This window comes from Amphiura filiformis, chromosome 11 (genome assembly GCF_039555335.1).
Source record: "Amphiura filiformis chromosome 11, Afil_fr2py, whole genome shotgun sequence".
Classification (NCBI taxonomy): Eukaryota; Metazoa; Echinodermata; class Ophiuroidea; order Amphilepidida; family Amphiuridae; genus Amphiura; species Amphiura filiformis.
The window spans coordinates 62,023,275-62,038,284 of NC_092638.1; the positions used below are offsets into that span (position 1 = coordinate 62,023,275).

The window sequence follows — 15,010 nt, forward strand, 5'->3', positions numbered from 1 at the left end:
ATCACCATTTTTGCACAGTACAGTGTGTCTATAAATCATCCAGTCAGGGTTCTAAGGAATTTTCATTTAAAATTGGAGATTTTCTCATATCTGGAAACTGAAAATTCCGGAAATGTGACATCTCTGTTAAGCATTTAGCTTTTGGTCCAGGGCCACTCCAAAAGCGACAAAAAAATAAAATAATAAAAAAATAAAATTTTTTTTTTTTTTTAAATCCGGAATTTTTTTTTAATCCCAAAAATCCGGAAATCCGGAAAAATCACACCCCTGTGAAGCGATCTATCTCGGGTATTATCAATATCATTCCGACCAAATGAATGACATAACTAATTTACATGAGTTAGTTACATGTAAACTATATATGTATAACCAATGGTCAAACAGGGTTCTCATAGAATTCTATACTTTTCAAAAGACCAAATCACAAAATCTCAGGCCAACATTTACGGCAATATTATATACTTTAAATAAGGTTCCGATTTTCCCTCATGGTGTCAACAGCAAACACAGGATTTCTTTTTTCCTTTTCTGTCTTTACCTTTTCAATATCTTTTACAAACTTTGCATTCTGAATTTCTCTTTGGAAATGACTCCATGACTTTCTACCTCTCTCTTGAATGTCCATGATCATAATCAAAATTCCCTGACTTTTCAAGAATCTTTGGGAACACTGTCAAAGTACATACCATGGTCTCATTCTGTTGTGTGTGTTTCACTGCATTGATGAAGTGTCCTAGTAGATGTTTGAGTGCTGATGTCATGACTCTATGATGACCACTTGGCCATATAATACTTGACACCATACAGTTAACAGGCTTCTTGCTTTTGGAGTTCAGATATCTGGAACAAAGCACACATCCGTCATATAGTAAACGTTCCGGTACGATTTTACAAAAAGTATAAAACAGTAAAAATAAATGAAACAAGGATGTATATTATTTGAGCAATATAAAGAAGAAAAACAAACTTGTACAATTCTGGTTTACCCTGCGCACCCTGTGTTTTCAATACAATTCTGGTGTACCCTACACACCCTATTTTTTGAGACTTGATGCCGAAAATTACAGGCCAGTGAGTATTCTTTCTGTTGTTTCAAAGATTTTAGAGAAAGCAGTTTTTACTCAATTGAACAGTTACTTAGTTGAAAACAAGCTTCTTTATCAATTTCAGTCTGGTTTTAGGGGATCATACTCAACTGACACCTGCCTCATTCATTTGCAAGATCACATTAGGAAGCAAACAGCCTCCGGTTACTACACTGGCATGATCTTACTGGACATCCAGAAGGCGTTCGACAGTGTAGACCACCAAATTCTGTGCAATAAGTTGTCGGCTATGGGTGTAAAATCAACACCTTGGTTTTATTCTTATAGAAAGCAGATTGTGAACATTAATAGGGTTGAGTCTGATCCCCTTACCATAACATGCGGGGTACCTCAGGGCAGTATCTTAGGGCCTCTTTTATTTCTTTGTTATGTGAATGATATGCCAAACTCTGCTGATTGTTTACTATTACAATATGCTGATGATAGTGCCCTGATGTACTCTGATAAAGACCCAGAAAAATTGCTAAGAATCTTAGCACTACTCTGCAAAGTTGTAATAAATGGTTAATTGAAAACAAATTGTCGCTTCATATGGGCAAAACTGAACTAATTCTCTTTGGTTCTAAGCGTAAAGTAAACAAATATCCTGATTTTTTCATCACATGTGACAGTCAAATTATCAACGCAAAACAGTCTGGAGTTTATCTTGGGCTCGAACTAAATCAATATCTTGATGGTGAACAAATTGTTTTTAATATAATTAAGAAAGTAAACTCTCGCCTAAAATTCCTTTATAGGCAAGCTAATTTTTTTTTTTATAGCTTCAAAAAACGATCTGCTCAGCTCTTGTTCTTTGCCTTTTTGACTATTCAATCTCTTCATGGTATGCAGGCATCTCCAAATATCACGCGCAAAGGCTTCAATGTGCTCAAAACAAAATCATTCGTTTCATTCTGAATAAGGATTTTCGGTATCACATCAGTCACTCTGACTTTCAAAATCTTGGCATTTTAAACATAAATAACAGAGCTGAGCAGCTCCGTTTAAATCATGTTTTTAATATTTTTTACAATACTTGTCCTGACTACATGAATGAGAACTTTACTAGACTATCAAGTGTGCATCATTACAGCACAAGGGGAAGGGACTTTAATTTTCAAGTTCCACGGATCAAGTCTTTAAGTTCTGGTTCTTTTTATTTTAATGCTATCAAAAACTGGAATAGCTTGCTGGAAGATATTAAATCTGTTTCACTGAAATACAAGTTTAAAAAAGATGTCAAAGCTCACCTTTTATATCAAATGAATGTCTAGTTTGTTTGTTTTTTTTTGCTCCAATGCTTTGTTTTTGATTTTTGGTGTTTTTTACCAGTGTTAACTTTTATTATCTTTTTTCTGTAATATAAGGACCCCTTTGGAAATAAGTTTTTAAGCTTAAAGGGTTATCCTTGGCATGGTGTTATGGATTCTGTAAACATGTAAAATAATTTGTATGTTTATAATATGTATTTTACCTGTAAGTGCAATATAATGTTTGTAATGTGTATCCATTTTAACATGCTGAATCAAATCAAATCAAATCAAATCAAGTCAAGGGTCAGTCTGGGGCTGGTACATGTGTATTCATCGTCAAATCATTGCATATTTTATCTTATGCATGTATAATACCTTTGCTGGTACCCATTGAAGTCCTGTTCCAATAGAGAGACTAGATACTTGAGAAGGAGCTGGTGGTTCATCTGGGACTTGGTTGCTTTCACACTCTCTTCTTTACTAATATCGTCTGGACAGAACATGCTGGGAAAGGAATTCCTGGCAAAAGACAAATAAGCAAGCAAATAATTACTTCTGAGAAGGTGAAATTTCATAAAAACTTTATTACAGCATTTAAGTTCGATAGTGATAACTCACCCTTATTCACAAAGCTGTATTTTTGGTCAAAGAGTACTTTCCAATTGAAACCTACACTACCACTGCGGAAGACTTTGGAAACATCTTCCACAGGGAGGGTATGTTTTTCAAATGTAAATGGTCAGAGTTACTCATTTTGAAACCCATTTACACCTGAAAATTCTCATGCCTGTGGTATGTTACAATCATATAAACACAACCCTACACATACAAAACTGTGTAGGGAATTTCAACGGACATAAATTATCTATCGTATCCAAATATGGTAGCTCGTTATCCAAATAAGGCATGTCGTAATAAACAGCGCCGCTCATTATGACGTCATTAATCATGTGCTGAATCTGAGCGCTTGCCGAATCAATCAATATCCCGATTGGCAAACATTGACTTCCCATTGCAAACCAATGATGATACCATTCCGGTGTCGTCATATCTTGTACATGTGAGCCCAGCACTATATGTTTTGATCAAGATACTTTTTACCCCGGCAAATTTGGACAAATATTACCAAAGTTACAGCAATTTTTTCATCGCTGTTTCGAGTCAGTTTTGCAGCTCGGAACTCTGGATTACAAAATTTAAGTAAATTAAACGGTCGATTTTTGATTGCTTTCTATCATACAAGTAGGTTTTTTCAGCAATCAGGTATATTTTTAGTGTAAAGTTGAGAGTCGTATTTTACTTTTGGTGCCGAATTCAGCTACAAGCACTACCAGGAAGTGATTAAGCATGATCGATATGCATGGATCAAATGGTTGTTGTGGACGATAATTCAATGGTAAACCATATGGTGTACGCCATTCTGCATGTGGGCGAAGCTCATTAGCTATGCAAATTTCAATGTGCGCATGCCCAGACTGCCGAATGAAATTATGTACAGTGTCAATTGAGCAGTTTTGTTAGTGCCCTATGCCCACACCCCTACCTCCTGTGAAACAACCAGGTACACACACCCCACACTTACCTGATGACCCTGTCCATGAAATCCCAGTGGCATCTGATGGGTGAATCGTCTTCAATCACAAATCCTTCTATGTCCCTCTCAGGTGGTAGCATAGACTGCAGGTACATTTGAGCTAGTGATGGTGTGCTCATAGGACTGTGTAGACATAGGATGCTCTTCAACATGTGATAACCACTAGTTGCAATGGTAGTACTGGCAGACTGTACACAAATAAAAACAAACAAACAAATCGAATAAAAAAAACCTTTATAGAACCGACTAAAAATACCACTATTTCTTTTCCAAAGTTAAGATTCAAATACGCAATGATTCTATCGTCCAGACTGAATTATCATTTATATGTTACCAATGTTTATGCACTTGGCTATTTTTTTTCTTTCATGTAGTCCAACCATAACTTATGTACAATTTTGTTCTTACTTAGTAAAGTTTTTTGAAAAATCTGACTATTCTGATTTTGGGGTTTGGAAACTGAAAAATCCAAGCAAATCAGATAAAATGTGTAGTTTGCAGGTATGATGGTCTCCTAATGCCTTAACCCTAATGCCACTAGACCTTACAAAACCATGAAGCGTAATCATGCCAAACTACACATCAGTAAGCACAAAACTGTTGGCTAGGCCATGGTCACACGCATGGCTTCTTATGCCTGTTGAACTGGTTGGCACCTGAGGGTTGGTGGACCAATTCCCAGGTGAGGAAAACAATTTTTTTCTTTTTTTCCATCCACTTAGGCAAAAAAGCAGCGGGGGAGTTTGGGTTGATGTCTTAAGAGACATACGGTACCAATGAAGTTTCATACCTCATAGAGGGACAGCAAATGATTCAAATCAAAGTTATCCAAATAATGAATACCTGTTACATACCTTCATAATTTCTTGCATTATCATATGGATGATATCTGCTGGAGGAAATTTGGAAACACTAAGATTGCTTGTTACTATGGCAACAGCCTGTAGCCACAGCCCTTCCTCAATACATGCTTCAATCACATTTGATATGACTTTGGGAAAAGGCATAGCGCAACGATCACCCACCTGATGGAAAAGAAAACAATCAAAATGCAATACGTAAATTTTGAGTGAAACAAATGGGCACCAATCTTGCAGTTTTCATGCTATCTTGAACATTTCTCCAATTACGAGTTCACAGATAGGAAATTGCATGGCTAGCCGCACCTTACAAGCTTTACTTTAGTTGTTTTGCGAACCAAGAGTGCACATAGACCAGGTCAGAGTAAAAAGTCACAAATATTGACTCAAATATTGACTATCTCTATTAGTCATGACTACAACTGTAGTCAATTTAGTCATGGTTAGTACTTCATAGACAATGGCTACCAGTAACTAACTAGTTGAGTGGGTAAAATATAACCCAACTCGAATGGCTGGTGCCAGTTTAGTGCTCACCTCCTCGCTAAAAATAAATAAAGGTACAGGCCTGTGAACACAACTCTACACATTTCATCTTATCGTCCCACACCATATAATTGGTTTATGACACTTTCCATAACATTAAAAGTTTTCTATGATTTCAGAAACTCCCAATAACATTGCTACTTAAGGATGTCATAAAATATGTGCCACCAACGGCACACCACTACTACTTACTTTTGATTTTGGTGGTGCAACCTGCATCCAGTATGGCACAAAGGAGAGTGGGTCTCTTGCCTGTGAAAAGAAAGCAAATATTCACTTTTAAAAATGTGACATGTGCGAGTACAATGAATGGCACTTACTTCATTGTATCCTATGTAGAGAAATGGACTCTTTGCACAGGCATCTCAAAACAAGGTTTTGCCTGCATGGCCTCTGTGCTGCTGATGAAGAGTATGCCTTCTATTTTTCATTAGACATAATCAACAGTATTAACAAGAGGGCACTTAACAAATTAATTTTGGGTTGGCGTTTATTTTTTTATGTTGTTTACATAACTGCATACATAAAAATGGCCCAGAATAGTTGAGTTAATGTGCAGACTGTTCTGTGTTTGATGTGTAGTTGGATCCTGCACATAATGATGTATGATCATTGTGTTGGATCCTGCTCATAATGGAATACAGCAATTTTAAAACAATTGGTATCATTCTCAAGCTTAAAATATCATTTTTTGAAGAAACCAAAAAGTCCATTTTGACAAGATTGCTGTCGTTTAAACCTGTTTCACAGTAACATCCAATTTTACAGTACCTGTTTTTTCACAACAGTCTCTTTGACATCCTGTAGATTAACACTTTGCAAATCAACAAATGTGGCCCTGGTAGTAGATTTCACCGGTGTGTTAACTGCTGTGGCAGGGGCTGATGCAGCTTTGACTGATGACACTGGGGCAGTGGATGATGCAGCTTTGACTGTTGATACTGGAACAGGGACTGGTTTAGGTTTGGCTGATGATACTGGAGCTGGGGGTGATGCAGTTTTGACTGATGATTCTGGAGCAGGGGCTGATGCAGCTTTGACCGATGATACTGCAGGTACTGATGGAGTAAACTTGAGTGTCGTCTGCTTCTTGACCCTTCTAAGTGGTGGTGACACTCTTTCTTGCTTCACTACTGCTAGTACTAGTGAGATTGACAAAAAATGGACAAAAACTGTATAAGTTTTTTGCAAATAAAGATGTTTCCATCTTGAGTGGAAGTTTTGTTATTAGCAAAATTTGATCTTTGCAAACTGCTAGCACTGTTCACTTCTGATGAGAAAAATGCATTGGTAACTGATGACTGCTTGTTATTTAAAGATGTTACCATATGTTTACAATTATTTGTATGTACGTATGTACACTTATTTGTATGACATGTATGTATGCATCATGCAATATGTGGATCCTGCAATCCAGGAAAAAATAGTTGGCACACTTGCACTAAACAATGCATGCCCTATCCAAATTGGAGAGGTGAGTGAAACATGCATGCAATATATATGTGAAGTACAGACTCCCCCCTATATCTCACCCTTCCCCACTCCCCATCTATCAATGTTGGAGGGTCTCACGGACCTGTTGACAACATGGCTTGGTTCAACATTGAATTGGGGGAGTGGGGGTAGCAAAGATATACCAGAAAACAGGCAAAGTGTGCCAACCTTTTTTTCCTGCATTGTGGGTTCTCTACTATAAGTCAGTTTGACCAAAATTATCTGTCATTGTGTATCCTGGAACAACCTGTAGCATATGTAGCATTCAATACGCTCTGCTGATCACATGTGCGGGGTGCTAAGGAATGTTCTGTTAGAACATGCAAACATGCATATTGTATTGTGGAAAGTAATTTCGGTCAAACTGACTTCTGTTAGAAAAATTCAGGATCCATGTATTGTAGTGGACCAGTAAACCACTTATAAATATCACAAGCACATCAGGATTTCAAATGCACCATATAGAGACATGTTATTTATAAATTGTCAGGCATATTCAATATTATACCCAGTGTTGCTAAAACACTTACTGAACTTGACATAACCTGTCCCCTACCTTTGAGTGGAGTCTCGTAGTGCCACGTCGGGAATTAAACAAGAAAGGTTTGACCAGCCCACCAATTTTGTGACCTCCTAAATGAGGGTGCAACTAGAGTTAGCTTGCTATTAGTATCACTTGATCTTTGACTACTCGCACTGATCACTTCTGATCTGAGTATGCATTACCACTAATAATTGTACTTGACACAAGGAGTGGGTTCAAACCCCAAACACTGGCACAATGAAAGAAATGCTGGTGCCCTGACAGAATCCTTCCTTTGAGAAGAGAGTTAGGTTTGCTATTAGCACGCCCGGATCTCCTACTACTTCTTGTACTGCTCACTGTTTATGTGACTATGGACTGGCAACTTAAAGTGAAAGCCCCACTTTTGGTTCAAGTTCCTTGGAGAATTAATCAAGGTTAAAATTTATCCATGTAAATTCTGTTCTGTCTATCATCAAAGTAACAGGTGTATTGTCAGTTCTTCTGTGGAGAACTGGCCAGGCAGGACTCCCCGTTTAACATAGCCTGCATCTTACTTACCTTTGAGTGGGGAGGTAGGTTTGCTATTAGCACGGCTGAATCTCCTACTGCTTCTTGTACTACTCACTGTTGATGTGACTATGGACTGGCAACTCATGAATTGCCTAGTAGTACTATAATAATTGAACTTAATATAGCCTGCATCTTACCTTTGAGTGGGGAGGTAGGTTTGCTATTAGCACGACTGGATCTCCTACTGCTCCTTGTACTGCTCACTGCTGATGTGACTATAGACTGGCAACTCATGGATTGCCTAGTAGTACTATAATAATTGAACTTAATATAGCCTGCATCTTACCTTTGAGTGGGGAAGTAGGTTTGCTATTAGCACGACTGGATCTCCTACTGCTCCTTGTACTGCTCACTGCTGATGTGACTATAGACTGGCAACTCATGGATTGCCTAGTAGTACTATAATAATTGAACTTAATATAGCCTGCATCTTACCTTTGAGTGGGGAGGTAGGTTTGCTATTAGCACGACTGGATCTCCTACTGCTCCTTGTACTACTCACTGTTGATGTGACTATGGACTGGCAACTCATGGATTGCCTAGTAGTACTATAATAATTGAACTTAATATAGCCTGCATCTTACCTTTGAGTGGGGAAGTAGGTTTGCTATTAGCACGACTGGATCTCCTACTGCTTCTTGTACTACTCACTGTTGATGTGACTATAGACTGGCAACTCATGGATTGCCTAGTAGTACTATAATAATTGAACTTAATATAGCCTGCATCTTACCTTTGAGTGGGGAGGTAGGTTTGCTATTAGCACGACTGGATCTCCTACTGCTCCTTGTACTACTCACTGTTGATGTGACTATGGACTGGCAACTCATGGATTGCCTAGTAGTACTATAATAATTGAACTTAATATAGCCTGCATCTTACCTTTGAGTGGGGAAGTAGGTTTGCTATTAGCACGACTGGATCTCCTACTGCTCCTTGTACTGCTCACTGTTGATGTGACTATAGACTGGCAACTCATGAATTGCCTAGTAGTACTATAATAATTGAACTTAATATAGCCTGCATCTTACCTTTGAGTGGGGAGGTAGGTTTGCTATTAGCACGACTGGATCTCCTACTGCTCCTTGTACTACTCACTGCTGATGTGACTATAGACTGGCAACTCATGGATTGCCTAGTAGTACTATAATAATTGAACTTAATATAGCCTGCATCTTACCTTTGAGTGGGGAGGTAGGTTTGCTATTAGCACGACTGGATCTCCTACTGCTCCTTGTACTACTCACTGTTGATGTGACTATGGACTGGCAACTCATGGATTGCCTAGTAGTACTATAATAATTGAACTTAATATAGCCTGCATCTTACCTTTGAGTGGGGAAGTAGGTTTGCTATTAGCACGACTGGATCTCCTACTGCTCCTTGTACTGCTCACTGTTGATGTGACTATAGACTGGCAACTCATGAATTGCCTAGTAGTACTATAATAATTGAACTTAATATAGCCTGCATCTTACCTTTGAGAGGGGAAGTAGGTTTGCTATTAGCACGGCTGAATCTCCTACTGCTCCTTGTACTACTCACTGCTGATGTGACTATAGACTGGCAACTCATGAATTGCCTAGTAGTACTATAATAATTGAACTTAATATAGCCTGCATCTTACCTTTGAGTGGGGAGGTAGGTTTGCTATTAGCACGACTGGATCTCCTACTGCTCCTTGTACTGCTCACTGTTGATGTGACTATAGACTGGCAACTCATGAATTGCCTAGTAGTACTATAATAATTGAACTTAATATAGCCTGCATCTTACCTTTGAGTGGGGAGGTAGGTTTGCTATTAGCACGACTGGATCTCCTACTGCTCCTTGTACTGCTCACTGTTGATGTGACTATAGACTGGCAACTCATGAATTGCCTAGTAGTACTATAATAATTGAACTTAATATAGCCTGCATCTTACCTTTGAGTGGGGAGGTAGGTTTGCTATTAGCACGACTGGATCTCCTACTGCTCCTTGTACTGCTCACTGTTGATGTGACTATAGACTGGCAACTCATGAATTGCCTAGTAGTACTATAATAATTGAACTTAATATAGCCTGCATCTTACCTTTGAGTGGGGAGGTAGGTTTGCTATTAGCACGACTGGATCTCCTACTGCTCCTTGTACTGCTCACTGTTGATGTGACTATAGACTGGCAACTCATGGATTGCCTAGTAGTACTATAATAATTGAACTTAATATAGCCTGCATCTTACCTTTGAGTGGGGAAGTAGGTTTGCTATTAGCACGACTGGATCTCCTACTGCTTCTTGTACTGCTCACTGTTGATGTTACTATGGACTGGCAACTCATGGATTGCCTAGTAGTACTATAATAATTGAACTTAATATAGCCTGCATCTTACCTTTGAGTGGGGAGGTAGGTTTGCTATTAGCACGACTGGATCTCCTACTGCTTCTTGTACTACTCACTGTTGATGTGACTATGGACTGGCAACTCATGGATTGCCTAGTAGTACTATAATAATTGAACTTAATATAGCCTGCATCTTACCTTTGAGTGGGGAAGTAGGTTTGCTATTAGCACGACTGGATCTCCTACTGCTCCTTGTACTGCTCACTGCTGATGTGACTATAGACTGGCAACTCATGGATTGCCTAGTAGTACTATAATAATTGAACTTAATATAGCCTGCATCTTACCTTTGAGTGGGGAAGTAGGTTTGCTATTAGCACGACTGGATCTCCTACTGCTCCTTGTACTGCTCACTGTTGATGTGACTATAGACTGGCAACTCATGAATTGCCTAGTAGTACTATAATAATTGAACTTAATATAGCCTGCATCTTACCTTTGAGTGGGGAGGTAGGTTTGCTATTAGCACGACTGGATCTCCTACTGCTCCTTGTACTACTCACTGCTGATGTGACTATAGACTGGCAACTCATGAATTGCCTAGTAGTACTATAATAATTGAACTTAATATAGCCTGCATCTTACCTTTGAGAGGGGAGGTAGGTTTGCTATTAGCACGACTGGATCTCCTACTGCTCCTTGTACTGCTCACTGTTGATGTTACTATAGACTGGCAACTAACAGGCTGCTTACCAACAAGGAATTTAGTCATGTCCGGATGTTCCTGTGATCCAAATAAACATACATAACATAAGAACATGGTAGGTATCATAGAAGGAGAATTCACGAACCCAGTTCCCTTTGTACTATGATCGTTATGAGTCGATACTGAGCAATCAGGTATGAATGGTGCACTATCGATTTGCTAAGCTTCTTATCTATTGAGCTTGGCCGGTTATGAACCACTGTTATTGCGACTTCTAAGCAGAATGACATCATTTTTACCCACAAAGCATTGTGGCCGTGACCATAAACAAAGGAAAACAATTTACTTCCGGTAATTTTATAACGCCAATATTTCTTATGGCCAAGCTTGGCGGATCATAGAAACAACATTGCCAGTCTTGGAAAACCTTTCCAAATCATTTCCACTGGTTTAAAAGTCCCGCAGACACCCACCAGTATTACTAATCATGATCAGAAAAAATACATAAATTCACCGTAACTTTGGAAGGAAATGAGGGAATTCGATCAGGTTTTCGCTAGTAAATCAACTTAACCTCGGAAACACAATGACGCAATCGAAGATCATGTGACCGATGCAAAAGGGCACTGATACCATCCATTTCCGGTACGGGTCACCTGGGGGTCTGTTTAAATTAAATTTTAAACATTAAACATCAAAGGCCGTGTTTGAGGGACTGCACTGATTAAATCCATTCATGTGATGACTCGCGTTGAATAGCGTAATCGGCTTAACCGTATTGAGTGGATCAGGATTTTTCTGTGGAACCTCCTTCTATAATACCTACCATGATAAGAAGAACTACATAAACATAACAATAGTTATACATGTTAGAACACGTGCCATGATATGACCACAAGTCAAAGCACTAACACTAAGGACTGAAGACATGACCTTAATCTTCCACACAGGGAGCGTAAAATTTCAAATGGGGTAACCTGAATGGGTGACTCCATTTGAAACCTACACCCCCTGTGTGCAAGATTGAGGTCAAGTCTTCTATAGAGGGTGGATGGATTTCAACTGGAATATCCCATTAAATGATAAATCTTCTTACCTCAAACAGGTGCTCAGCAATGAAGTCAGGCGACACACATGGTACTCCTCTTGCAACCAATGACTTCACATCACTCTCATAGGTCTTATCAACCAATGCCAGTGTCAATTGGGTTGCCATGGCATCTGCATCTTTGATGGGTAACCTGGCGTTAACTACCTTCCCATCTCCACATTCTATTACTCTGTGAAAAAAAAAATATACAAAAACAAATTTAAGCATTTCTTACCTACAGGTAAGTTACAGACACAATGGGGATTGAACCACTGTATTTGCAAATTTCAGATCTTACAGCTTATCTAACTGTGAAACATAGAATAAAATATATTTATGTGGCTGCTAAAACATCATATTCACCAGCAAGCTGCTGTCTTCTACGTTCCGCAGTTGAATAAGCTCTAGGTCTGAAATGTGCTATAATACATTAGGGAGTTGGAAAACTTTGAGCTGGGTGGAGCTGCTTAAATTGCTAATTGCTTTCTTGCAATGCTAACCATACATCAGGTTATGCTACATATGACCCCAACCAACTGTAATTACAATGACCTGGTGTACCCCGCCAAGCGTGTTCAGTCTCTATGGCCATGCAGCTACTTAGCATACAATACAGGACCAATTCTCTATGATCCATGGCCTCACAAAACTCTCTTAAACAGCTGGCTTCCTCTTGTTCTCTACAAAGATGGCTACTTGTCAGTTTCTTGCAGTTGCACCATTTCCTATACCATCTGGCAGTTGTTTTGGCTATGCTTCTTTGACCCAAACTGAATGACGTGGGAAGTTCTGTTACTGTTAATGGTCGCGTCTACAAATATAGATCATGATTTAGTTGAGCGACCCTAATTCTACTAACCTCTTATAAACAGCCGGCTTTCTCTTCTTGTTCTCTACAAAGATAGCAACCTTCCATCCATGAAAGGATTTCTTGCCTGTTTCTTCTACCACCCTATGCCATCTGGCAGGTGCCTTGGCCATGCTGCTCTGTCCCACAGACTCGTTGATGTGTCGTATACCCCACTGATACTGCTCTTCTTTCAACCATTTCCCTGCTTTGGCACTGTCTGTTATGTAATCTTTGCTCAGCACCCACTTTCCTGCAGAATTTAGAGTAATCAAGGAATTTGTCAATAAATAAAGGTCTTGACAAAAACTTAATAAAAATTACCTAAATATTGCTCTATAGATGCCATACTAACAGGCCTCTGAACGCTTCACAGATTGTTGCTCACTGTACTGTGGTCATTAATCATTTTATAAATATTAACCCAGTGAGTCAAGAAAGCATATCTACTTTACATATATCACAATAAACATTCACAGCCAAAATCAGCTCTCTGAGTTTTGAGTTATTTCATTCTTTTTTTCACAAAAGCAAATTAATTAGCCTGGCCCTGCTGGTTCAAACTTATACCTGTGTGCAAAGTGATGTCTTAGCACCTTATTGACTGAGCTATATTGACTGATGCTAAAAAATAAAATGGAGAACATCATACCTAGGCTTAGAGAAAAAACACAATTTTTTGACCAAAAATGCGAGATGGCCACTTCAAAATGCGAGAAAAAGCAAGATTAATGCCCCCAAAATTGGCAAAAACAAAACAAAACACAAAAAAAAGGTCAAAAAATTGAGGGCAGTATCATACCTGTTGCACAAGCGCACAAATATTTTTCACTTCTCATGGGCTTCATACAAATCACATGGCTACAGTCAGCAGTATACTCCTACAAAACAAGACAAAGGTTAAATGTTATTGGACTAAATTGGACTAGATTAGTTGCTTGGTTAACAAAAACTTCCTTCACCCAATGGAATTTGGGGAGCTGCAGATAAATGGTGGATGTTACAATCTAAAGTGCGGATAGGTTTGCGCTATTCGGCTGCACAATGCCTAGTTGATGCGATCTGATTGTGATAATTCACCATGGCAGCAAAATTACAGCGCTTTGAACACTCCGTGATCTGTGGTAAGGCGCTATATAAGTACCGAAATTTATTTATTTATAATTATAGTGATACCACAGCTCCATTTTCTCAAATATTCCATTTTACAATCAATCTGATCTTGATATTTATTAGTTTGCATCTTAAAGTTATCAATTTTAATAAGGCTAGCAGTAAAGTCTTCACGAAATGGGTCGCAATATCTGAAATATGAAAGAGTGAATGGAAAACTACGTACAGCAACATATCACTTAGTGATGTGCACCCTTTATGTTTGGCCGGCAAACATGGCGATCTACTTTAATGAATATATCTTGTGATCTCTGAGAATAATCATAAATCATGAGGCTTTGGATAGCAACATGAATAACATTTGATTTTCAAATCTTTAAACGATCAGAAATTCAATCAATGTTTTGGTAAACTGTTTTCTAGGCCAGTTGAGAATTCCAAAACATCAAATTTTAAACTTGTGCAACATCTCCCTTTCTTAACAGAAATATCACATATAATTGTAACAGGGCCTACAATTCCATCATTTTGAGAGCCCTAATCTATAGTCAGACTTTGAAATAACCATGCTGCACTGCAATTTTTTTCTTCTGCTGCCTACATTTTACATGGATGTTTGTTCTAATAAATAATGAAATGTAAGTTCTTCAGTATGCAGTTATAATGCACAACTGTATGATTCACATCTTTTTGTTTACTCACCCCAACTTCGAGGTATTTGCTTCCCAAGTTGAGAATCTCCACAGCCAATTCCGTTTTCTCATGTTCTGTAAACCCTGACAAGAGAAACTTGCGTTGGGTTGTCCTCCGTGGATTGCCAAACATTTTGCATGTAGCATCTGATTTTTAATATCACTGGAAAAGAAGCATAATGTGGGGGAAATGTGAACTAAAATGAATTTAAAATGAAGGTCATGTTAATAGTTAACCTTAAAGTTATATTCAGGGATGGAAATTTACACCCGTCTGGTCGCCAGTGGCAAGTAAATTTGCGACCGGTCGA

General features: G+C 38.6%; 1 protein-coding gene across 1 annotated transcript in view; it reads right to left on the reverse strand.

Annotated features, from left to right (window-relative positions):
* Nucleotides 1-15,010, reverse strand: part of LOC140165117 (SMC5-SMC6 complex localization factor protein 1-like) — a 33,044-nt gene that overhangs the window by 8,723 nt on the left and 9,311 nt on the right. Inside the window, exons 2-12 of the mRNA XM_072188548.1 lie at nt 14,710-14,862; nt 13,697-13,775; nt 12,907-13,147; nt 12,054-12,237; nt 10,897-11,035; nt 6,110-6,480; nt 5,531-5,590; nt 4,787-4,957; nt 3,921-4,120; nt 2,714-2,857; nt 687-840 (exon numbers count right to left, since the gene is read on the reverse strand). Coding sequence (XP_072044649.1) covers nt 687-840; nt 2,714-2,857; nt 3,921-4,120; nt 4,787-4,957; nt 5,531-5,590; nt 6,110-6,480; nt 10,897-11,035; nt 12,054-12,237; nt 12,907-13,147; nt 13,697-13,775; nt 14,710-14,832 — 1,866 coding nt within the window. The 5' untranslated portion in view covers nt 14,833-14,862. The remainder of the gene's footprint in view (nt 1-686; nt 841-2,713; nt 2,858-3,920; nt 4,121-4,786; nt 4,958-5,530; nt 5,591-6,109; nt 6,481-10,896; nt 11,036-12,053; nt 12,238-12,906; nt 13,148-13,696; nt 13,776-14,709; nt 14,863-15,010) is intronic.